This window comes from Peromyscus eremicus, chromosome 16_21 (assembly GCF_949786415.1).
Source record: "Peromyscus eremicus chromosome 16_21, PerEre_H2_v1, whole genome shotgun sequence".
Taxonomy (NCBI): Eukaryota; Metazoa; Chordata; class Mammalia; order Rodentia; family Cricetidae; genus Peromyscus; species Peromyscus eremicus.
The window spans coordinates 48,133,142-48,159,719 of record NC_081432.1 but is presented as its reverse complement, the minus strand read 5'-3'; the positions used below and the strand labels follow the sequence as shown (position 1 = coordinate 48,159,719).

The window sequence follows — 26,578 nt, the reverse complement described above, 5'->3', positions numbered from 1 at the left end:
TGAGCCATGAACCAGGAGTGCCATCAGCTTTCAAGTAGGTACCTACTGAGAATGTATAATTTCTATTCTCAACCTCACACTTACAGAATAAAACTATGCACTTGAAGAAGATTCCCTGGGTGGCTCCTTTGCACTTTAAATTTTGAGAAGCATTAAGGCATCTAGCCCTGGAGGAATACTTGAACAGTTGGATTAAAGCTGTACTTGAAAGGCATTCCTAGCCCTAACCCCTCTACTTAACCAAGCCATTTTCTATCTTGATTTTTACCAGTATGCCTCCCCAAGATGGAGATATTTCTTTATTGCTGTGCATTAAGTCTGATTTCAAAGCCAGAGTACTTCAACATTCTGAAAATTTTCTAGGCAGGAAGGAAGGTTATTTCACTACAGTTTCCATAAACAATGGTTTTCCACTCCAACTTCATATTTAGCTCTACTTATGGGACTTTTAAAAAAATGTGCTGGTCCCACATTAGACCAATTAAATTAGAATTTGGGGTGATGGAGGCCCAATATTGGTATTTTCTAAAACTTTCCAGTGGATTTTAGTGGGCAACTGGTTTTAAGAACTACTATGGATGAACTGATATGACATTGTCTTGTTTAGTATATTATAGAGCAGTTAGTCATTTTGGCTTCCCGGAAGACTGATATCAGTTACTTCAATTAATAAAATATTAACCTGCATTATAAAATAAATTAAATATTTAGAGTATTCAGGTTGATACTAACCTCAATTCACCCCTATTTATAGATGATGGTTGATTGTCTTTTAAGGAAACAAATTAACGGCAAATACATCAAATAGTAATACCCACATAACATTATTTCATTTTATAAAATGCAACACTTTTCATTGGGATTTGGATTTGCCATATCTTTAGACACCACAAAGCAAAAATATCTTGACTTTGTTTCTTTAAAGTGCATCTTAGATGAATGGCAGAGACCACCATAGGGTGTTCCTTAGCCGAAAGGAATCAGCTACTATGAAACATGCACAATGTAGAGTCCTATACAATTTCCTGCCTGAGGGTCTGACATTCCATCTCAAGTGAAATGATAAACAAAGGTCACAATTCAGCCCTCAAACATAAGTTGAAAATGGCTAGGGAATCAAATAACTAAGGGAAGTACTTGGACATATAACTTAACTGAAGAAAAAGTCATGTGCCTTGCACAAGATAAGCAAGCCTAACTCTAAATGATGCCAAATAAAATTTTAGTTGCAAAATGTATAAAATGGAAGGTATAACGGTAAAAGTTTCTTTCAAAAACGTTTTATTCAACTTTGAAAAGAAGAACCTTAAAGAATTTGGCTATTCTTAAGTCAGACCTTTTTGGCTTCTTGAGTTTCCTGTACACCAAGAAATAGTTTTTCTTTAAATGCCAGTTGGAAAATGTGAGCAAGACATTACTATCATTCCATTTGGGGTATTCAACTTCTAAGAAAAATATACATGTATAAAATCAAACCCTTTCAAATTCCTGTGCTCTACAGATAGCAAAGTTCCATTCAGAGTACTGGGAGACATCCTTAACCCTGGCCTTCTAGCATCATCATGGGAGTTTGAATATTAGTGACTTCATGCTTAATTTATGTAATTCATAATATCAACATGAAATCTGACAGACATCAGGCTATACTTGATCTTTAAAAAAATCCTTGCTTATTTTCCTTTAAGCTTAGAGTCTTTCTTAAGTTAAACAAGAATCTTTATGCTCTATGCAGAAAATCTGCAGTAATACATTGTATCTACATGGGAATATACCATATATTTATGTTTACGTGATTAAGAAATGATAAAATATTTAATTGGCAACTATCTTATCATGTGCACATTATTAGATTTTCTCATGACTCTGTTGCCATTTTCTCATTTGCATATCTTACAAATAACTCATGGGAATTAGCAATAGCCTCTGGCAGGCTTTGGGGCAAAGTAACCATCAGTGCGAAAGTGCAGCTCTTGGCTGGACTTGATGGGACACACCTTTAAGCATAGCACTCAGCAGGCAGAGGCAGGTGGGTCTCTATGAGTTCAAAGCCAGCCTTGTCAACATAGTGAGTTCTGAGTTCTGGGTGAGCTAGTCATGCTCAGTAGCGAGACCATGTTAAAAAAGAAAGAAAGGAAGGAAGAGGGGAAGGAGAGAGAGAGAGAGAGAGAGAGAGAGAGAGAGAGAGAGAGAGAGAGAGAGAGAGAGGAGGGAGGGAGGAATGAAAGAAAGAGAAAGAAAGAAAGAAAGAAAGAAAGAAAGAAAGAAAGAAAGAAAGAAAGAAAGAGAATAAAAGGAAAGGGAAGAAAAGAGCTAGCTGTTTTTCCTACTGGATGGTTATATCTAGTGTCACTTTTATAATTTTTAGGCTAAGTAGAACTTTCTACTTCCTTTTACTCATAATATATATTTTATTACAAAATAATGTGTAATCAAACACAGGGGCATGGTTATTAACCATGGGAAGGATGTAGAAAATGGTTTGCGGTAGATACTGATTACAGACTCCTCTAAGACATTAACTTAAGACCTTGGGTCAAGTGCTTCACTGCTCAGGGCAGGAATCCATCTTTAAAATGAGAAGGTTCGCTAGGCATATTCAGATATCACCATCAATTCCATAATACTACATGGCTTAAATTGTATTGCTAGTATGAATAGAAAACAGAATATTTAAATTTTTTTTTTTTTGCTTTAAGAATACTTACAGTTGAGGCTGGTGGCCCAGGAGGTCCCATATCACCCTAAAATAGGTGAAAGAAAAGTTGCAATTACCAACAGCACCTTTCTGCACATTATTTAAAGGTTTCTGGGAAGAAGCAATATATACAGATAAATCTTTTTATAGTTTTATTTATTCTTTGAGAATTCCATATGCTGTATTTTGATCATATTTTTCCCCCACACCCCAATTCTTCCCAGATCCACCCCCCATTTCCCTACCACAAAATTCATAATCTGAATTGACATAAAAATAGAATTTTCCTTGAAAAATTTTCTGCACAATGAGAGCTTCATTATGTTCCCTTTAGGGCTTATGATATAAAAATTGCCTCGTGTGCCCTTGTGCTTTCTGTGGTAGCAAAACGTGTTTTGAAAAACTAAAATAATCTAATTTTCTATTCTTTTGACTACAAATCCAAAATTAGAAAAAAAAAATTGTCTTTCCAAATATGGTTACTTGCCAACGGAGCAGCTGGGAAGCGTCATAGAGACAGATAATTTATCTGACAAAGTTAGTATGAGCATCAGCAGAAATAATAAGTGGGTCCCACCCCACCCCACTCCGTGCCTTCCAGCTGCAAAGAATGGTTCCCACCACCTCTCCTAGGCTCTGCTGAATGGGCCTCACTTCTGCCTTCAGCGTTCAAAGGCTTTTCCTCCATCTGTGTATCTTCCAGTGCTAGAATTGCTTTGTTGACCTGTGTGAATGCAGGTTTCCAGGCGTGTGTACTGACTATGAAAAAGTCTTCGACAATGCTGGCTGTGGCGGTCGTGGTGTACACTTTAAATCCCAGCACTGGGAAGGCAGAGGTTATCAATGATTTTTAAGGCCAGTCTAATTGACATAGCAAGTTCCATGCCAACCAGGGTTCCACAGTGAGACCCTGTTTAAAAACAAAAAGTCATTGAAAAAGTATCCACGAGTTCATGATGTGTCACTTCTGTGTTCTACTGTCTAGGTGCTCTCTACTCATTTAGTGAGAACTCTGTCATTAGGACTGAGTGTCCTTGCTGTGGTTTTTGTTGCCTTGAACATTATGGAGTCCATGTTCCTGTGTGCCGTGGGACTGTCATGTCAAGTATATCTAGGATTTTCTCTTTTTCTCATTAAACTTAGTTATCTCAAGTTTTAAGACATAGCATTGTATATTCATTATTTGGGGGACAGCTGCACTAAAGTAACAGTTGTTAAGGAACTAAAATCAGTCCCCAAGGATTGCTCTGTGAGATCATCTCTAACTCAGAGATAAATATTTTAAGATGGACAAGGAATTCTGCATCTGCTGACCATAAAATAAAATGCAGACATGTACAACTCCCATGGAATCAGAATTGCTTAATTACCCTACTCAACACAACCCTTACCTTTAATATTTGTTAGCTCTCACTGAAAGGTCACTGCCAAAATGCTGTTATAAAATGGTACACAAGAAATGGAGCATTTAATCTAAAGCTGAAGTATGAAGTTCACTCCCTTCCTTCCGAAGCCACCTGCTTGATTATTAAGGTGACAGCTTGGTGTTGTTGGCTGAGTTTCCTGACATAGGACACCTTTGCTAATGTGGTGTTGGAACACCTCATGCTGTCGAGTAAAGGTGAGAAACTGGAGGTTTTACACATGTGTTAACGTCAACTAGTGATGGCACACCCAGTCTCTCACACTAAAGCAACCAAAAGGCTTTCCTCACGCAGAGGCTTTTCATATAACAGCCTTTCATTCATCTCAGGATGTTTGTGCAACTGGATGGGATCTATAAGAAGTCACTCAGTTTTGGGGGGAATCTTAAAATAAGGTTGGGACACTCTGGGGGTACATACAGTACCTTCTCTCCTTTTGGACCAGGTGGACCTCGAGGACCCAAGTCACCTTTCAAACCCTGAAAAGAACATAACGAAAATCAATTCTATATAAGAGTCACCAAAAGCTTCAATTACTGACAAATTATTAGTAAGAAAATGAATCATGTTTTCCTGAACTCCCAAATCCCATTCTTCCCTTTGTAGTGCAGAGAGAGAAAGGCAACTGGCACCAATATGATAAGCAACATCTGTGCTGCGGTGGCTTCAGATACATTAAACCAGTGCAAGGACTCAATATTGCATATTTGTGCAACTTTGCTTCCTGCTAAAATTACATTAATTCACCATCTGGGGGAACATCATTTAGATCTATATGAGCTTTTAAGTATCCTCTTTGGATTAAATTTGTGGATGTTGTAAATACCTCTGATTTAGCATTGATTTAGTCTTTATAAAGCTTGCCAAAGAATTCATGAGTTACATCAAAACATGTTCATGTCTCTATCAAGAAATTTAATTATTGGGAGGAGGGCTATAGAAGCTGCGTTCTTTTCCTGTCACTCACCAGGCAGGAACAAAAATGTAGCATACTGCCCATTTGAAAGTGTGTTTCAGTTTTCTAATTCCTTTCCTTTTTTGAACTTGGATCTACAAAGCCATCAAATGGAGCTACATGAGATGTAGAGAGATTGTCAGATAAATATTTTCACAAATCCTTTGGACTCTTGGGTGTTTTAGAGGTTAGTTGGTGAAGGCCACATCAATTTTATAGTTGAATGTGTTCACAGTGGAAACAGAAGGCAAGTCGGATGGACATATCCTAACTGGGTGGCAAATAGGAAAGACATCTGCCTTCATTTTTAACACATTAATTGAGGGAGAAAGGATAATGGAAAATAGAAGCATTCGGGAGTGATATTACACACAATGTAAGTCAAAACATCTTATTGTTCCTAGCTGAGGAATCTAGCTATCACTACCCTGGTCTTTTGTAGTGAGTAAATAATGCACAGGTAGGTATTCAATATAGAATCCAAGGGAAAAAATTAGATAAAACAATTTTGTTGCACAGAGAATGTGAAAACCACTTTAGACATTAACAACAACAAAAGAGGACAAAGACCAGAGCTTTCATTTTGCAAATAATTCAATATTGCAATTAAATAAATAAAATAAAAATAAAAACCCAAATCCAAAACAAAACAAAAACAACCAACTTTGAAATGAACAAATACCTTAATATATTTTAATCATTATTTTAGTGTTTAATAAACATATTTGAAGTGTACTATTCTACTATTATTTGGAATATCCATCTATCCCTTCCCAAAACAGTAGACACTTGAGAGTAAAACCTGGCAAAAGAACATCTTAACCACTTAGGGGGAGACAACTGCCATTTCTGTGAGTGGATTTCTACCATTCATTTATCCAATAAGCCTTTCCCAGGTACCTTGTGGTCACTCACTGTCCTAGACTTTGGACCCACACCGTCTGATATAATAGCTGTACATTGGCTGATGTTCTCCTTCCACCCCACTTTTCTCAGTGATGAGGACTGAGCCCAGAGCCTTGCTCATGCCATCAAGTTCTTTACTACTGAGCAGTTCAGATTAGGATAGGTACTATAATAAAATAATGTTAGATATTTCGTTGATACTTCTTTATACTCTTCATAGAAGTGATAAAATTGCCAATAATGGATCAAGTATAGTACATTATCAAAAGTAATTTTGCCTGTTTCTTTTTCCTTTCTCAATGTGCCTAATAGAAAATGTAACATATTTACTTTTGTCTTGAGTTTGTAGCTTTCCCTGTATTTCTACACCACTTTGGAGATCAGACCCAAGAGAAGGTTACAAAGGTAATGCCCATGACCTAACTTTACTCAGGATCCTCTGAGCACTCTTCCTAAGTCTGGACCATGCCCCTTTCCTGTCATTGGCTTGCTCAACCTGGTTATTCTTTTTTAAAAACTTGCTGAGTTAGATTATAATCGCCCCCCCCCCCCCACTTCTTCTCATCTGTTCTTCATCTCCCTACTTTGACATCTTGTTCTTGTCTGGCTTTAGTAAGAATTCTTTTAGATCAGAACTGTGCCATACTTGATGTTTCCTTTTAGTAACTTCCCCCACACAGTGCCCCTTTTATGCTGCTGTCTACAACTCAAACCATGACCTTATTGTATCTGGAGATGAGGCTGACCCCCTTCCCTTATTGCAATCCTCTGTTACAGCTGTCTTGAATAAAAAGTCTTCCTGGTGACTGTGACTTAAAAACTGTTCTTTTCATGTTTATTGCATAATCCTAAATAGTTAGTGCAACTACATAAAGTAGGTATAAGCAATAGTAATTTTGAAGAGATGCTCACAATCGTAGTGGTAAGAACAGTTAGTAGAGGGCTGGTACTTAACAAAGGTTATTTATGATTTTCAGGACAAGTAAGGATAATGAACAGTGCTTTTTGTTCTGTTTCACACTCAGGTTGACAGATAATGTAACAACTGTGCTTTAAGTCATAGAGAATAAGATGCAGTTGAGAAGTACTGTATTCATCAAGTTTCTACAGCTATGGCCGTGGAAGTAGACCCATGAAACTCATGTCCCTTGTGACAAAGTACTGTGATGTTAAAGCTATGGCTTTGTGACAGGCTCTGAAAAGCAGCTCAGTAATGCTTTTTGCAACTACGATTTTTCTCCTCCTGTCATGCTGATGTTGCTATCAACATTACTGAGTGCCAGAGGGGGAAAGAAAGACAGTACGAAAGTATAAAACACGTTTAGAAATGTGAGCATTAACCTTTAACAGCTGAGCTGTGCCTTCTAGATAGGAGAGATGCTGCAACCAGGAAACTTCGACCATATGGTTGCCTAAACAAGACCTGCATAATGACACCATGTATTGACGGTGCAGATAAGGGAAATTTCACAAGGCCTCGTCTCTAGATGAAGAGCTACAGGCAATCAAAGACTGCAAGAGAGGAAAAATCCTTCTTCTTCCCCTAGGGATGAGCCCACTGATAATTTATCCAATCCTTAAAATGTGGTCAACTCTAAACACATTTACATACGAACATCACAAAATGGGCTGAGTAGGTCCTCTGTGTGTGGGATATGTGTACAATGAAGAAAATTGCAGATGAGGTCATCAACATGAGAGGGAGTGGTGGGGGAGATGTAAGGGTGAAATAGAAATGATGTAAGCACAGTATTCACCTAGGGAAGTTTTTTAATCTATAAAAACTTTAAATTAAAAAGCATAAAACACCAAATGAAACAGATTCTTAGCTTAAGACATGCATGGCTATCTATTATTAAGGATTTCAGTAATACTATTATACATAGGGATTCCTTGAAGCATGGTAGTTGTATCTGCATGTAATGTGAAGATGGGGAGTTTTCTCTACAGGAAAAATGAAGGCTGAGGGAGAGTATTATATAAAGCAAGTGGACTGCAGGATTTTTATTGGAAAATATACTGCTCATGTGATATAGCATCTTTAAATATCAGATGGTATAAAATAATATTATTTGTTTACAAATTTAAGCTATTAATTAATTCCTTGTCCCATCTACTGATCAAATCTTATTTTCTAGCAATGGCAGCATCTGCCAGCAGGTGATATCTCTAGTTTTATGATCTCAGGGTTTGTATAATTAGTAGTGCAGCATGCACTGGTATAAGGAAGGAGATTTTGCTGATTATTTTAGAAATGTTGGATATGGTAGTTTTGATCCTGGATGTTTCAAAGATCAAAACGAGTGTGTAGAGAAGACTAAACTCAATGACTGAAACCTACTTTTCTGAGATTGTATAGCCGCATGAAAACAAATTAGCAAAAGAGGTATCTATTAAAGCTAAATATGTCACATTTCAATGTTTTTAATAGAGGATAATTACATAGTTTTTGCTGTATGTTGAGCACTGTTCTAACACTGTGCACATGATAATGTCTTTGATCCTCTCAGGACACCTGTAAGTACTAATAATCTTATCATCCCATGAGTAAATAAAGAAACTGAGAGGATACATAGAGTAGTGTGACATGTAGTTACTGGAAGAGCTGGGATTTGAAGTAGACAGCCTGGCTTTAATGCTCACAATAACACATTTATAAGCACTCCCTCTCAAGTTTGGTCTAAGACACTATTAATTGAATACATTCCATGCTAGGTCACAGTCAGAATCACTTAATTATATGTTACAACAAGATCTTTTGTTTTGAAGAGTAAATTGTAGAAATTTAAAAATCTTATAATTTCTATATTGCTTAGTGTATATCAGTTAAACTGCAATGGAAATATGTTTATTAGTACTTTGGCATTTAACCCAAAGTTCACACACACACACACACACACACACACACACACACACACACATACACATTTGCACATGTGCACACAAATATGCAGAATTTTTTCATCCTAATGAATAAAGGCTATTTAATATCTCTTGAGAATCCTCAAAGACACAATATATTCTGCTTTTCTTTCTTTTTTTTTTTGAGATTATGATATAATTACATTTTGCTGTGCCTTTTCCTCCCTCCAAACCCTCCCACATACCTCTCCTTGCTTTCCTTTGAATTCATGGCTTTTTTTTTTAGTTACTGTATGTATATATGCAAAAGCATATAAATAAAGACAATCTCACATGGCAGAGAATTGCCTTGTCCTAAATCCCACAGAACCCAGCTGAGAAAGAATGGACTACAGTGTACTTCCTTCTAAACTAAGTAGGCTAGCTATTTTGTGAGAAAGCTGGCACAGAAAAATATATTTTAGAATACATCACATCAAACTAAATTCTAATATACAACAGCAAAAACCATCAAAACCATGCTGTTTGAATTATTTAGTGGAACCATTGAATCATTACAATTGACTATAATGTAGAAAGTAGTTTAGAAGGTGGTAAATTGGTGTAATGAATTTTCACACTTGCATTCTAACTGAGTATTCTGGAAGTTATAATCCCTATAGGGACTTAACTCTAGTGAGTTTAAAAACACCATTAAAATACTGCACAGGCTGGACGGTGGTGGCACACGCCTTTAATCCCAGCACTCGGGAGGCAGAGCCAGGCAGATCTCTGTGAGTTCGAGGCCAGCCTGATCTACAGAGCGACATCCAGGACAGGCACCAAAACTACACAGAGAAACCCTGTCTCAAAAAAAATAAAATAAAACACTGTAAATGCCTGCAATTACAAGGTCAGCATGAATTGTCACAAGTGCTGAAACACTTTGGTTTGGAGTCAGGAGTTCAGAATAAAAGAACAGGCAATGGTGTATGGAGTGATTTAGTGGGAAATTGAGACCTTTTAGTTGAGCAATCAGAATTGAAGTACGATTTTACTGTTTTATAAAATAAAATTAATTTTCTCAAGCTACTTTTTTTTCTTCAGAAAATAACTTGCTGTAATGCCCTGATCTAGCCAGCCCATAATGCTGACAGAAGATTATATGGTGATATTTTATTTGTACTGAAATGTGATTTTATTTGTATGTTAATAAATAAAGTTGCCTGGGGGCCAGAGCTAATAGCAAGCCATAGCAGAAGCTGAGCGGTAATGGCACACACCTTTAATCCCAATCTCATGACAGACAGATCTCTGTGTGTTCAAGGACACAGCCAGCATGGAGACATGCGCCTTTAAACTCAATACCAACCATAGAAGACCTGGAGGTCTGTATAGACAGGCAGTGATGAGGAGGTCATGTGGTTGTGTTTACAACCAATGAGAAGGCAGAACAGAAAGTCAATAAAAAGACAGATACACAGGAAGTAGGAGGTCTCTTTCTGAGGGGAAGGACGATAGCGGCAGCAAAGGGTAAGAAAAGGGTTTTAGTATCAGCTCTTAGCTACTATTCTGACCTCTTGGGCTTTTAACTCTGCATTTGGCTCTGTGTTTCTTATTTAATAAGACTGTTACATCTACAAGATTACATTTCAAATTTCTAATAAAAATAGTTTATGAAAACAATGTTACCACGGGCACAGCTGGCAATGTCCTAACAGCACTTGACTCTTCAGAACTAAGGAGACTAAAGAAGAACACAGACTCATTACTTACTATTTCTTGCTCATGACTCCTAAATATCTTTGGGAAAATCAAGGGAGGAAAACACCATCTACATATCAACTAAGTAACCAAGAAAGCAAATTAATGTGCTTTTTCATGTTTGAAGGCATGCTTAATAGTCAAGGAATTAAGGCATGAAAAAAATAGAATTGTTCTTGTTGGCGCGGGAGCTTGACTCCTGCAGGATCATCCCATGTAGAAGAAAAGGTCCCCACAAGTGCGCTGTCCACAGGTCTGGCCTTATTCAAGTTTGGGACACTTTCTGTGGCTACCAGATCATTTATACAGATATTCAAATGTCTGGGTATATCAACAAATCTAAAACCCTAATCATTTTGCCTCCCGAAAACATGAGGGGCATTCTGAATCTCTAAATTCCAGTTTTATTAAAATGTGTGAAAAAATGCTGTATCTATTTCAGCTCCAACCACTGTCTCTGGGAACTTCTAGAGAGCACTGGCTCACTCCTTTACCTCAGAAATATTGTACAGAGGGAGTTTGGCTATCCTTTTCAATAGTGTAGTGTTTTCTCTTTTGAGACTCTCATATTTCTCACAGGTAATTGATTTATCATTAGCAATGATAAAGCGGATATGTTTGAGTTTTCCCTCTATTCAAGGACCAAGCTCCAGATGTGTGAGACATCTGCAGTGGTCCCTCCAACATCTTCTCTTTTATCATTGTCCTAGGTTGGTCTTTAATTACTTACACACTAGGCTGCATAACACAGTGACAAAGTTTCTAAAAAAGTAAGATTCTGCAAACAGCAGCTGAAAACTTACCCCAAGCACCCAGTAAGGGATCGGTAATATAACACACCTTTGCTTCCTTGATAGTACTATAGAATAGACAGAAAACTAGGCAAAGATCCAAGTTGTATCTATCTTAGAACCTCTTAAATGAAACTTCCTAGAACATAAGGTGGGACATATAGGAAGGATAAGTTTTGACACCTTCACGGGTTCTAGATTCACCCAGGAGTCTTATCTTTGGGAATGTCTACGAGGATGTTTCTAGCTTGGGTTAAATGAGGTGGGAAGACCTAAGTATGGGTGGTGCCATCCATGGTCCAGATTCCTGGGTTGATTAAGAGGGAGAAATAGAGCTGAACACCATCTTCCTTTTTTCTCTATTTCCCGACTCCGGATTTAGTGTGACTAGCTATCTATCTCCTGTTCCTCCCACGGTGACTCCCCTTTAACTGTTTGACTGGACCCTCAAGCTGAGCTGAAACAAATGCTTCCTTCCTTCAGTTGCTTCTTGCCGGGTGTTGGCCATGGCAATGAGAAAGGAAACAAACCCTGATAATGCAGTGCTTTCTATGCTCTGGTTCTCAGTGTGTTCTGGATCTGCCTCCTCCGAGGTGCCTTTTATGAGGCAGGAGGGGTTCACAAACAAAAATGAGTGCTTTAAAATCTCATGATGCTTTCCATGCCTGTGATCTTAATCATCGTTGTATAAAACCAGAGGATACTTTAGCAGAGGGGACTTTGGTAACCTATGTTAAGTGTGGCACTTAGCAGACTGAGAAGTGACTTGTGAAGGGTATAGCTAGGGTAAAAACTGGGCCTTGGCTTCTTCTCTAGAACTCTTACCACTGCACTAGGCACCATCATACTACAGTGATATCAAGGTGGGTCAGGTGCTGCATATAAACACGCGGGTCAATGTCCTGATATAGCAAGGGAAGGCAATGGGGGTAGATACAGACTTCCCAGCTGGAAGCCACTGGTGCTAGCATCTAACACAGTAGAGGAAAGTTACTACGAAGGTGAGGACCAACAAGGAGGAGTTTCACAGTAAAGATGTGAGTGGAGATTCTTAGAAAGTAAGCAAGGAACTAAATCAGAAACTTGTGCCCAGGGGAACTCCTGGGGCGTTACTCTTTTGGAAGCAAGTCTCTCAGGAATTCAATTACTTTCTCCACAGTCCCAAAAGATTGGTCATCAGCCTTCCTTCCTGCTGTGAAGGTCTGCCGAACACAAGATGGATTTCATAATGTCACTATGCATGGCAGGGATTTCAAAGGCTTCCAGGCGTTATGGAACTGAACAGAGCCTTGGATAGTGTTTCCTTATTCTTAACCCATAGAGGCAGGTAATGTGGCCCTTTAAACCATTTAAATGGTGTATATGTGAATGAGAACAGACACTGAGGAAAATAGTTGTCACTTTCTGAGATCTTAGTACAATCTGCATTTCAACAGACATTTCAAAAGAAACAACAACAAAAAAATAAGCTATTGTTCAAATTTCGTTCTAAGATCTGTGGTAACATTCTGGAAGGAGCGGCAACAACTCTCCAGGAAAAGTGAAGGGTATGAATTGGATTCAAAGGTGTCAAAGGCATGAGTATACTTTAGCTTGAAGAACTCTTGCATGGGGTGGTAAAAGTCATTGTTTCCTGGAAGAGTGTATACTCCTAGCACACAGCTTCCCTTTTTCTTTTTTCTCCCGTTTACATAAATACCCTCCTCCAAATGCAACCTTTCCCTAGAGGGAGACATTGGTGATGTGTACTGTGAACACTGGCTGAGAACTAAGATCACTTATGAACATATGCAGGAAGAAAATGACAGTGAAAAACAAGACTTTAAAAAAAATCAAGCGGGAAATAAAGATGAAGAAAGGATTGGTGTGGGTAAGGACGTGCATGGGACGAGGAAGCCTGAGGGAGCCTCTCACGAAGCTAAAAACACTATTGCAAGTTATGTTGTGTAAAAACCCACCTTCATCCTTCATTTTGTTCGACCAGGGCTGGTTCTGGCAAATGAGAGCCAACTCTAATTGCGTTAGATAGAATATTTCAGTGTTAAAATATAAACAGAACATTATTAAAAAGAGAATTAGGCTTATACCTTATCCATTAGGGCCAGCCAGACCAGTGTCACCTTTGGCCCTGGTTTACTCTAGAAAGAAATAATTTATACAAGAAAAAAAATGTTGTATTTCAAACCCTTTACTAAGGAAAAACAAGAGCTTTATTCTGTTTGGATATATATGAAACAAAGTGATTAATTTGTTAATCCACTGAAAGAAATGTGTATTTGAAAAATAAACAGATCTGAGCCCTGAAACCAAAGAAGTTCAAAGGTTCAAAGGAATGCTGCATAAAAAATGATTAGAGGAGAATTTGAACAGGGATTATTTCTTTCCTTCTATAAGCAAGGAATAACTTTCCAGAGGGCAATTTGGCAATATGTATCAAGGATCTTAAATCAGTTCCTTCCACCTGGCCCTGTGATTTTTCTTTAAGATGTATCCTAAGGAAATAGTCAGATGAGAAGCTTAAGGCACCTTATAGTAAATGCAGTGGTATTTACAAGAGACATTCCATGTGCTCAAGAACAAGAAATGATGCAATAAATTACTGCACATGGATGAATGGACTATGGTGCAGCCACTAAAGTCATGTTATGATTTTATGTTATGATCAATGAACAAATTGAAAAAAAGCCAATGAGTACATATTAACTAATATGTTTTTTTTTTTAAAGAGAGTGTTCATCCCCAGTTGGGACATCTTTATTACATCCTCATACCCACTCAAACCTTAGGGAAGTTTATGGGAAAGAAGCAGAAAGAGTTGGAGGATGGGGAGGAGTACTGTGGAAAGTCTGCTGGACAAGACAGATATCACACTCATGAACACAGAGAAGCTGCAGTAACCTGCTGCAGACCTGACCTGCACTAGACCAAGCCAGTCAGGATTCTGGAACAGGTGGCAAAGAGGCTTTGCTGGCCCCGCCCTTAATAATATATGCTACTGGCAGTCAGCATATAGTCTGATGAAGTCACAGTTGTTCAAAATGGCCATGAAAAGCATGGTGGATAATATATAACAATAGTAACACCCATCTTTGTTCAGGGTTTGTCTGAAAGATGTTATTTACTGGCATACCATGTAAACCTATAGTACAATTCAATTTCTTAAAAATGTTATCTTTCTAATTATCCATTTACCTAATTATCTGCACATCAGCTTTCTACAGGTCTTGGGAATAATAGTGGGGGAAAAAACACACCAAAGCAATTAAAGTGGATGCTTGATGCATTCTAGTGATTATGAGAGTTTCATTTCAGGTTATACATTAGTGTTTTCGGCTTCTATTTCCTAGCAATAAATATGTATTAGCTGTATTAGCAATAATGACTTCAAAATAAATACATATAAAAAGACCCCACGGGTCTGTGTTGTATGATATAGTGTAAGTGGTTAGTACATTTAATAGCATGTATATAGTATCTATGTGCATGTGTATAGCGTTTGTTGTGTGTAGAGTGTGTTGTGTGTACAGTGTGTGCATGTTTATAATGTTTGTTGTGTGTAGAGCGTGTATGTATTGTGTGTTCATGTGTATAGTATGTGTGGGTATGTATTGTATAATGTGTTGTGTATATAGTGTAGGTTGTGTGTGTGTGTATAATGTATGTGTGTGTGTATGCATCTGTGTGTGTAAGACACAAACATAGTAGTACTATATCTACTGTGACTTTTTTATTTCTATTCCTTCTAAATTGTTTTCAATGACCATTATTATTTTTACTTGCAAAAATATTAAATTAAGCACCCAGTTTTAAGAAATAGTAATTAAAGAGTGAAATACTCTACAAATAGAAATACATATGTGTAGTCCCTTTATTCTAAGATTATTAGCATCTAATGAAATGAACTATAAATAATCATTGGTATATAATAACATACACACAGGAACAATAAAATGCACAAATCTAATTTTCACAGTGAGTGGAAACGAGAATGTAGTGAGGATTTTAAGGCTAAAACATCAGGCGAGGAGTTACTCCAGACTTGCAATGCCTACTGGCTACATGTGGCTCTTTGGATTAATACCTTAAAAAGTTAAAAATTGACTGTCTAGTGAGAAAGCTCAAAGGGTAAGGGCACTTGCCACTAAGCCCGACTCCCTGAGATCAATCTCTTGAACCCACATGATGGAGGGAGGGAGGGAATCGATTCCCTGAGCTGTCCTCTGATGCCCACTTGTATGTGATGGTTTGTATACCTTCTGTACCCCGGACCTATCATGCAAAAGATATGAACAAACCTAATTTTAAGAATCATTCTTCAAACTGGGCAGTGGTGACTCATGCCTTTAATCCTAATACTCAGGAAGCAGAGGCAGTCAGATCTCTGTGAGTTCAAGGCCAGCCAGGTCTACAAAGAGAGTTCCAGGACAGCCAGGGCTGTTACACAGACAAACTCTGTCTCAAAACACAAACAAACAAAAAAATTATTTCTCTATTATCCTAGACACATTTGAAGTGATCTCAATTTATTGAGTTCTATCATGACAAAACATTTCATTGAAAATGATGATGTAGACAGGGAATATTATGTATGACAAAAAGCTTAGAAGTTGTGAGTGTAGCACTGTGGGATGGTACTCATGGAGTGGGCAAAAGATCCAAAAAGCCACAGAAGAAAAATGACAAGAGGACTATTAACAGGGCTGGAGAGATGACTCGGCTGTTGAGAGCACTGGGTGCTCTTCCAGTGGACCCAGGTTCAGTTCCTAGCACCCACATGGCAGCTCACAACTGTCTGTAATTCTAGTCCCAGGGGATCTGACATTCTTTTCTGGCCTCCAAAGGTACCAGACACACAGGTGTTGCATAAACACAGACGCAGGCAAAACACCCAGAAACATACAAATAAATTTTAAAAAATAGTCCATTGGCAGAGAAAGAAAATATTTATTACTTAAGAAATAAATCATTGCCTTTAAGACATATGACAGTTGTTAATAAGATGCAGTGAAATTTGTGGTATAGGAAGCCAAATAGAATTCCATGGGTACCATCAGCAACATTTAACATTTAATTGACAACAAACACAGTCTTGAGTTTGAAATAATTCTGGGCCTAGTGATTCAGTTCTGTGGTGTGTTATATGTCTAACTTAAATTATGTGAAATCTGGGGTTCAGCTTCCATCATCCCAAAATAGAATAAAATAAAATGATGATTCTTACAGATGAAAAAATTAAGCCCTGTACCTATTAAAAGTATATATGTTTACAAGGACATTTGAAAACTTGGTGCTAGCTGGAAAAAAGTACAAAGTTAGATGACAGTGTTTGTGATGACAGTAATGATGGTGATGGTGAGGATGGTGATGGTGCTGCTGATGGTGAGGATGTTGATGCTGATGGTGAGGGTGGTGGTGGAGATGGTGAGGATGGTGGAGGCAGTGATGGTGATGGTGACAAGATGGATGTGTTTCATTTTGCAGAATTTGGAAGATTAAAGTATGTACACCAAACCATAGACACCTATTCAGGATTTCAGTGGTCAACTCCCATGAGTTCTGAAAAGGCTGATTCTGTGATTACACACCTATTACAAGTTATGGCCATCATGGGAATACCTGTACAAATTAAGACAGACAATGCCCCAGCATATATCTCCAATAAAATGAGACAGTTCTTTGATTATTATAATATAAAGCATGTTACAGGTATACCATACAATCCCACAGGCCAAGCAGTCATAGAAGGATCCAATCAAACTTTAAAGGATATGCTAAATAAACAGCAACAGGTAAGAATGACTCCTAGAAAGAGATTGCATAGTGCTTTATTAACCTTGAATTTTCTCAATGCTGATGAGAAAGGAACAGCAGCTGTGGAGAGACACTGGATGAGAGACAAAACTCCTGAGCTAAACCAACCGGTTTATTTCAAAGATGTGTTGACCTCAGAATGTAAACCTGAATATGTCCTGTGTTAGGGAAGGGGTTTTGCTTTTGTTTCTGCAGAAGAAGAAAAGCTATGTATACCAACAAAATTAATAAAAATTTGATTTGAACAGGAGAAACCCCTTGATGAGGAGAAGTAAAAGATCATCCACCAATGTGACATCTCTACAAGTTGTAAAAAAAAAATAACAATCAAAGGTTGGGGTAGGGTTCTGTTTTTGTCTTTCCAGGATAATGTAAATACCCATCTTCTGATGTCTACATCAGAAAGAAATAATCTATTGGTACCAATCTACACAGGGTAAAATCTCACTGCCTAACAACTATCTCTTTCAATCTAGAAAAGTTGTGGTTCCAATTCAATTATAAACCAAGCTGGCTTTGGAGATGGAATTGGCTCACTCCTTTTCTAAACCCAAGCATATTACTAAAATAAAAGGTTGAGATATTCTTCAGTCCCATATCAGAAGAGCCCTCTGATGTGGGACAGAAGGAAACCAATAAAAGGGACCATTGTCTTCAAGATTCTAATCTCTCCATGCTTACTCTTGATTTCTTGGAATCCTTTCTTACATGTCATGTCATCTTTAAATCCAAACTTTCCATTTTGATATATTAATAATGTTCAAGTTTTTCACAGTAAAAAATAAGTTTTTCCGATGGCAATCTCTGAAGTCTCCATAAGGAAGATGGGGCTTCAACAACAACTCTACCCAATCCAGAGTGATGCCATGGCACTCATCATCATACTACACTTCTAGCCAGAATGTCAGACAATCTTATCCATTACTCTGAGACTTGCTACAGAATCTACAGTTAGTCTAACTGAGACTTAACTATCTGAGCTATCTTACAGTACCCAACAGAGATACCATCTAACAAAATGATGCCCTTTCTTCCAAAGGTTTCATGTTTCTCAGTGTTATGGATGATGGTTATAGGGTTGGATGTGGAAGAAAATATTAGACTCAGTATTCTCCTTAAGAAAATAAAAAGTGTCTCAAAAACAAAACAAAAAAAAGAAAAGAAAAAGTGGAATGGGCAGGTATAAGATATTATGGTAGATTATTGTACATACTAGTAAACAAATTTAGTAAAAAGCAGCCTTAGATAATTTGCACTGTTATGGATTTTTATATGTTGATACAAATGTAAACTATTTATTTATTCCTGTTTAAGATAATTTTTATATTGATACAAATACAGAACTATATTTGTTGTAATATACATATATTTCTACTCTTATTTAAAATATTTGTATATTGATACAAATGTAAATTTATATCTGTCATACTGTATGTATGTTCTACCTCTGTTTAGGAAATTTTGTATATTGATATATATTTAGGATTATTGTCATATTGCATATTGCACTATGCATTCTTACCTCTGTTAAAGATATTTTTGTGTATTGTCACAATATTAAAGTCATCATCCTTTTATGGTACATTTGCTTATAGACTGTTTACCTTGTTTATATGAAGCCTTAGGCCTTAGGTTATTTAGGTAGATAAGACTTATAGATTTATAGACACCTATGCTTGTCATCTCTATAGTTATGTTAGTTAGGTTATCCAGATTTACAGATATATAGGTTGGATGGACATGTAACCTTCAAACACTTCATGGACCTAGAGAATATGGCATTTAAAGTACTTAGAATTCTGCTAAACGTGAGACACAATTGCTCCTGGCAGCACCAATTTGATCCCGAATGAATGTTGGCCTCTATGACATTTCCATTTGGAAGTTTGTCTTCTTAGCACAAAATGGCCTGCTGGACAAAGAACTGCCCTTGCCTCGACTGCTCATAGTATGAATGCTGTCCTTTCTGGACAAGCGGGACACAAGGAAAAGTGACTACTGAACTCTACCAAGACAGAGTAAGATAGTCTTTCAGAATTCCTGCTTCTAAAAATGGTCTGTCAGATACGCTAGGCCTGTAGCCAATTCGAATGCACCAACAATGCTGAGAAACTTTAGGTAACTGTCTGGGCTGCCAGCTGTCCTTGTCTACTCTTGCAAGATTCCCGAAAGTTGCTTGCATCCATCTTCCATTTCTCAGGTATCATTATATTCCTTCTCAGGTCTTTGATGAGATTAAAGACTAGCAGTTATAGTTACAACTTAGTATATATATAATCTTAGATAAAACATATTAAGTATTAGATTTAGGTTCTTTAGGATAGGACACCTTTTGGAATGATCTTTGTAACATGCCATTTACCTATGCTCCAGACTTCTCTGGATTTTAGTATATGTCTCTTGTTTGATATTGTTCACGTTGGTTGTAGTTCCATCTTATCTAGGTCATTATCCTTTATTACTCCTGGACAATATTTGATAATCATTCCTATTGTATATAGTCTTGTATTAGGTTAGAACCTTCTTATTTAGACAAAAGGGGGAGATGTAGTGGGTAGCTGTTCCAGGTTTGACCTGGAAGTACTACCCCCATTGAGGCTTTGATAACTGTCACGCCTACAAGGCAGAGCCAAGACAGGACCCCTGAAGACTCAAGATCTGGAGGGGCTCGCTCTCTTGGTTGCTGGAGCCTGGACATTGGAGGTAGACTGAGCAGAATTCTCCAGAGAACACCGCTGGACTGTGCTTCACCTTTCCAAGACCCTGTAACTTATTCCTTCAATTGTAAGTTACCCCACAAAATAAACTTCCCTTTTAACTACGTTGAGTTGCCTTAATAGTTCTACCAATAGAATACTGTGATGATGATGCAGTGAACACAACTGATAATCTGATGAAATTCATTCTGTAGGGTAAGAGGATTTGGCATGACAGAGATCTAACGAAGCAGCATACTGCTTCAAACTGATCTCTAGTTTAAAAAAAATTATGATAAGCACCAACATTCTATATATGAGGAAACTAAAGACAAGACATTTTAAATAATATGCCAAGGTCCCTAATTCAACTCAGGCACCCTGCTTTACAGCCAGCATTCTAAACCTATTAAATTCATTTTAAAAAATGCTTCAATTGTGAAGCTGAAATACAGCACATCTGGCTGAATCTCTTCAAAGAACGAGGCAACATTGCTCAAAATTTTCTTAGTGTGGGTCCTAGAAATAGAGACATAGGGGTTGAAGAAATGGCTCAGGGGTCTAGAAAGCCTGCTGCTCTTCCAGAGTACCAAGTTTGGTGGCCAGCACTGACATCAGGTGGCTCATAGTTGCCTGTAACTCCAGCTCTTAGGGAATGTGATTACTTTTGTGTCCATGGACACCTGTGCTTACAAGTACACACACACACACACACACACACACACACACACACACACACACACGGGGGGGATAAATAAATACATAAATATTTTTTAAAAAATAAAAATAGGCTGGGCAGTGTTTTTATTGAAGAGTGTGTAACTAGCAGAGGAATGGTGCATAGTAGAAGTCTGTTCATTGTCCACCCCCACACCTATCTATCTGTCTCTTCTAATTTCAGAACTCTTGGCAACTCACTGTTGTAGAATATCCTCTACACAGCAGGGTATTTAGTGTTATCCAAGGCCTCTACTTACTACAATCCAGAAACCAGCCTATCCTCTACTCCATGTATCTTTAGTAACAGCAAATAAGAATGTCCATAAACATTGACAAATACGCCCTAGAGAACAATGCTACTTCCAGTGAAGAACAATCACTTGATATATTTCTTGTTTTTCATTTCCAGTGGAAGTGAAGAATAATAACTAATATAATTCATGATATATATGAAACATGAATATGTTGCATATACACATTTAATGTATACATATATGTGTATAATATATGTAACATATTTGTGATATAAAACATTATAGTGATCAAAACAGTATGTTGTAATAAAACATTTTAAAATAATAAATGTGTAGTCGTGCATTTAAGTTAATTCTGGTTCCATCAAGGATGAAAAGAAAATATAATTGAATGTAGCAAGGGCTCATAGGAGACAATGTATCCCCAAGCATGGAACAAAATATACATAATAAGAAAAAGTAATATTTGATAATTATTAACAAACTAATAAGATTACTATAATCTAAATCAACAATAAATTAGGAAAATATTATTCAGTGGCATATTAATTAACATAATTAATAGGCAAAGGATTTTCAGCATTCATAAGAAAAAGAAGGCTATTCCAACTGATAGTCAAGTCAAGGGTGTGTAGGCAAAACACCAGAGAAGTACAAAAGGAAATGCTAGATCATAAGATTGCAAGTTCTATACTGAGACCAGATGATCTCTATGCCTGCTCTGTTTTAAATTCTATCATTGTTTGAAAAAAAAGTTGTGAGCTCTAAACCCAGACAAGAAAAACATACATTCATGTGTTGCATATTTAATAAATCTCAGACAAAAGAAAGTTGAAAATAGTAACCAGCTGCTTCTTTCTTTCCACTGGAGGAAAATGGCTAAGAACAAAACTGAAGCATTAAAAATTTAATCTAAAATTAAAAAAAAACTTACTTTGACATCAGAGGAAATTAGAAAGTAGGATGAGCATAGATTGTTTCTTGGTATTTGACTCAGTTTTAAAAGAAATATGAAAAAACATGGGACATCTGAAGATTTCTTTAAAAATATAATAAACTATGAAAAGTTTGACTGATGGGAAACTGAAAACAATTCTAACTGAAATATGGAGGATTATCATGGGAATTAAGTCCCATTGATGATTTTTCCATTGCCCATTCTTGCATGAAACTAATGTTAAAATCATATCAAAACTTAATGACCTTCCAAACAAAACTTCAATGCCTCTGAAAAATATGCTCTGTAGCAGTTGGAATGAGAATCACCCCATAGACTCACACATTTGAAAACTTGAACCCCAGTTGGTGGAACCGGTTGGGAAAGATTAGGAGGTATGGCCCTCTTGGAAGAGGTGTGTCGCTGCAGGGGCGGTCTTTGAGATCTCAAAAGACTATTCCCAGTGTGTCTCTCCATGTCTCCTCCCTGTGTGGATAGAAATGTGAGCTCTCAGCTATTCCTGCCACTGTGCCTTTACGGTACCATCATGGACTCTAACTTTCTGAAATCATAAGCCCAATTACATGCTTTCTTTTGTAATGTTGTCTTGGTCATGGTGTTTTGTCACAATAGACAAATAATGGATGGCCTTAAGCACTGATCTCTCTCCAGTTCCATAAGTGCTGCATTCAATTCTGTCAGAAACCACACATGGTTAGTATTTTCATCCCTTTCACAGGTATAACTCAGAGACTGTAAGTCACTTCCATGGTCAAAGAACTTCCATTATTCCAAGTTACTTGTTCAATAAAAATACAGACTCATAAAAGCGTTCATCCATTTGGATTAACTTCACTTTGTCCGCAGGCCTAGGGCCTGCTTTGATGTTCAGCTGCAGCTGGTGGACAGCTCCTGAAAGTTCTGTGCACTTGTCAGAATTCTTGTCAAACTCTGTCCTTCCGACTTTGTTTGGTTTTCTGTTTCTGGGATTGTTCTGAAGCCAGTTAATTAGTTTGACCCTGGCAAGATAGCATAGAAGGGTGAGAGCAACTGATGCTCCTGGAGGATCAAAGGGTGGTAAGAGTTAATCCATTAACATGTCAGCAAGAGTTAATCCATTAACATGTCAGCTTCTAGAGAGGGACAATTCCAAGCCACATCCTCTGGTTTCCTGAGGGGGTCTCAGCAGCATTCAGCCCCAGGTGCCTTCAATGATAAAAAGCTCACAAACACAACCTTTACTCCCTGCCTCCCTTGACTTCTAGCACATTCTCTGGATCCCTTCAGTCCTGTTTCTTGAGATCTGTTTCCTAGTTTATATTTGAAGAATAAATCTTTCAAGAGAGACTTTCAGTGGGGTACTATAAAAATATTTCTAAGGACTATTTGTAAAAGTCCATTACTTCAAATAAATTGAAACACAAAATGCTTGTATAGCTAAAATTTTTCTCTGGTCATTGGTATTCAAAACAGACTGGGTGTGGTGGCGCAAATCTTTCATCCCAACACCTTGAAGGTAGAGGCAGGTAGACTGTGAACTCAAGCCTGATCTGCAAACTGAGTCCCAGGCCAGCCAGCCAGGACTGTATAAGGACAAACAAGCAGCGAAAACAACAAATCCAGAAATATATAGTCTGTGTGATGATTTGCTGACATAAACATGAAACAGTTCTGATCTTAATCTGCTTCTTAAAACAGTTTAACCTAAAGCCTACTGTTGTTTCCATAGTCTTGGCTAGCAGTTAGCCCAGCTAATTGCTGCAGACGGAAAACTGCCCACTTGACATTTACATGGGCAGTGCAGAACTCAAGGCCCTTAGAATCAGCCTTTGAGAAATATACAAGCAGGCAGTGGTCTCCCATGCTCACTAATGCACTTTCAGAGCTTCTGGATTCCCTTAACCTGAATTTTTGGAATAGAGACAAAAGAGGCATTTTCAGAATCGTTGCCATAACTTCTGATGATGACAAGCCACAGTTAACCATTGCACCATGGGAATCATGACAGTGTAGGGCATTAGCAAACTGCACGTTATAGCCCCTGCCTTCCCAATCACTTACAATTGCAGTTTCTATATTACGAATGGCAAACCATAAGAAGCAAGTCCTATGCAGATTAGTTGAGAAAGGAGGGAGCGAGAGAGTGAGAATGGAGAAAGAGAGAGGCAGAAGGGGAGTGGGGGAAGGGCATCTGTTTTATATAGGAGGAGGAAGCACAGCAATAAATCCTGGTTAATGGAAAGAACGAGAGAGTGGTGCTTTGGGAAAAAGCCAGATCCAAAGGGATGGCTAAAGGCAGAGATAGATAATGGGCAAAAGCAAGATATCAAATGAGACCCATTTGAGGAAGGCCCGTTCCTCAAAGTTACGAATCTGGGCTGACTCAGCTCCGATGTACACACAGTAGGTCTCCCACAAACACCCCTTAGACGAAGGTCACAGGCAATCCTGTGTAAAACAGTGGAATTTGAAATAACAGTGTCAGGCTTACTTAGGCCTGGTGGCACATGTAGAGTAAGTCCCCCACACTGCCAAATCTCCTGTGTAATAGTCTGACCATTTCCAAATTATAGCAATGTCAGCAATAATATTTCAGGCCATTTCCAAAATTCCCCATTTCATTTTATTTTGCTGATGCGGAAAGGAAATGAAACGTGATCCACATTTGGGAGAAGCAATTCAGTCTCTTGCAGCTGCTGCCTGGTATCCAGACAGAATGACAGATCCAGGGAATTCGCCACGATCATCATGGGCCAGTTGCAGCTTGTTCCAGGAACCATCACTTTCTCTGCTGTCTCTAACTCATTTCTTGTCTAACTAGGATGAGAGAGTTTTTTTCTTTGCTGGTTTGAGAATGCAAGTTTCTCTTAAAAAAATTTTTTTTTAAATATATTGCCTCGCACTTATAATTAACAAGAGGCTGAGCATAAAGAGTGTTCTGATAGGAAAATCATGACTTTTTTTTCTGAGTTGTGGTTTCTTTATCCATAAACTTGAGCTGAGGGAATCACTGACCTCCTGGCTTATTTTGCACTAACCTGTGAAAGGTGTTCATGAACTGCCCATAAATTGTTTTTGTGAAGCATCCATTACTGTAAATTTCATGATGCTGAAAATTGTACTGTGAACCGTGCAATTCTTTCCTCTGCGTTGAAACATTCCATTCTCGAAGGAGGAAGAAAGTTCACCCAGACTCAAAAAACTAACAAAATTTATGAGGCTCAGGAAGCCTGGAAAGTTACAGGATTCCCAAGGCTGCTCCCCAAGTTTATAAAGCATTGGACAACTGTGGGGACGAAAGACTCTTCACTGCAACACTTTATCAAATCTTCTCCCATGCTGGGGTGGGATATCGGCCTTTGAGTCACTCATGCTCCTGTAAGAAACCCTAACAAATCCACTGGTTCCCCAAGTTAGACTGGATGGAGTCATTTCCTTGTTCTATGGTCAGGTCTACCCAAAGGATTACACCACGTATGGTAAAATGAGATAGTATCCTAATCCTAACAATGAGCTCTGGTGTGTTAAGAGTAAGCTTATTATTAAATCATGTAGAAAAAAATGTGAATACTTTTTCTGTACCATTTATGACTATTTCATCTGTGCTATTTTTTACCTTTACAGCATTGTACACATTTTAATTAGTTTTAAATATAAAGTTATAAAAAGTTTATTTTATTGGTATTATTATAAATTGCACGGCTTAATTCTATTCACTGGACCTTGACTGAAGAAACACACACAACTCTGCATTCAAGATTGGAAAACACTTTCAACTAAATTACATTTAAATTGCTATAGAAAGCAAGCAGGAGTATCTCTATTGAATGTTGGATACATTTATATGATTATAAGCCCACTAAAATTGTGAAGTGCTAAATAATCAAACAACTTGACAGTACCACAATTTTATGTAAAGCCTCCTGCTAGTACTGTGGATATAAGAACTCAACATTGCTGTTTGGGGAAGAGCAATCTATAGTAATTTTTCAAGGGGAAACCACAACATTGACTGCCACATGAGTTCAAGAGTAAAGAAAGTACTAAATGCTGTCATGCTCAGGGAACTTTGATGATATGGACAAAAGCTAAGTTGGCCCTTACAGTACATTACAACTTAAATGATCTGCCATCCTATCAGTGGAAACTCACAAAGATGTATGGCTCATGATGAAGTGACTCAGGGGCTAGGTGAAGGCTCTTTTACTGACCAAACAGGACAATTATAGTGTCAACAAGGACAAGGTCAATGCATTAAAGCATTAAAGATCCATAATATCAAAAACAAAACAGTAAAACGTAATCGGTAACCTTTTGCAGATGCTAGAAAATTAACTCGCTATTTTGAAAATTTATATAAGTGAAAATAATATCTAATAAAATCTTCTTACTGATGTATAACATGGGGTAATTAGGGAATTGATTCAAGAAAGTCTCTTTTGATAGAAATATCACAGTTAATAAAAGAAGGAATAATAAATTTAAAATATCACTATTTTTGCTGCCCTAAAAAAATGAATGGATCTAGGTATTGATGATAAGCAAATGTTAAACACAGAAAAAAGTATTTCAAGGTGGCTTTAGAGGTGTCTCAGCCACATAAGCATGAGGACCCAAGGTTCATAGCACCCACATTACAAATATAATATCGTGGGGCGGTGGTGGCGCACACCTTTAATCCCAGCACTCGGGAGGCAGAGTCAGGTGGATCTCTGTGAGTTCGAGTCCAGCCTGGTCTACAGAGTGAGTTCCAGGATAGGCTCCAAAGCTACACAGAGAAATCC

General features: G+C 37.7%; 1 protein-coding gene across 1 annotated transcript in view; it reads right to left on the bottom strand.

The window, feature by feature from the left end:
- Nucleotides 1-26,578, bottom strand: part of Col19a1 (collagen type XIX alpha 1 chain) — a 300,361-nt gene that overhangs the window by 184,353 nt on the left and 89,430 nt on the right. Inside the window, exons 9-10 of the mRNA XM_059281419.1 lie at nucleotides 4,545-4,598; nucleotides 2,706-2,741 (exon numbers count right to left, since the gene is read on the bottom strand). Coding sequence (XP_059137402.1) covers nucleotides 2,706-2,741; nucleotides 4,545-4,598 — 90 coding nt within the window. The remainder of the gene's footprint in view (nucleotides 1-2,705; nucleotides 2,742-4,544; nucleotides 4,599-26,578) is intronic.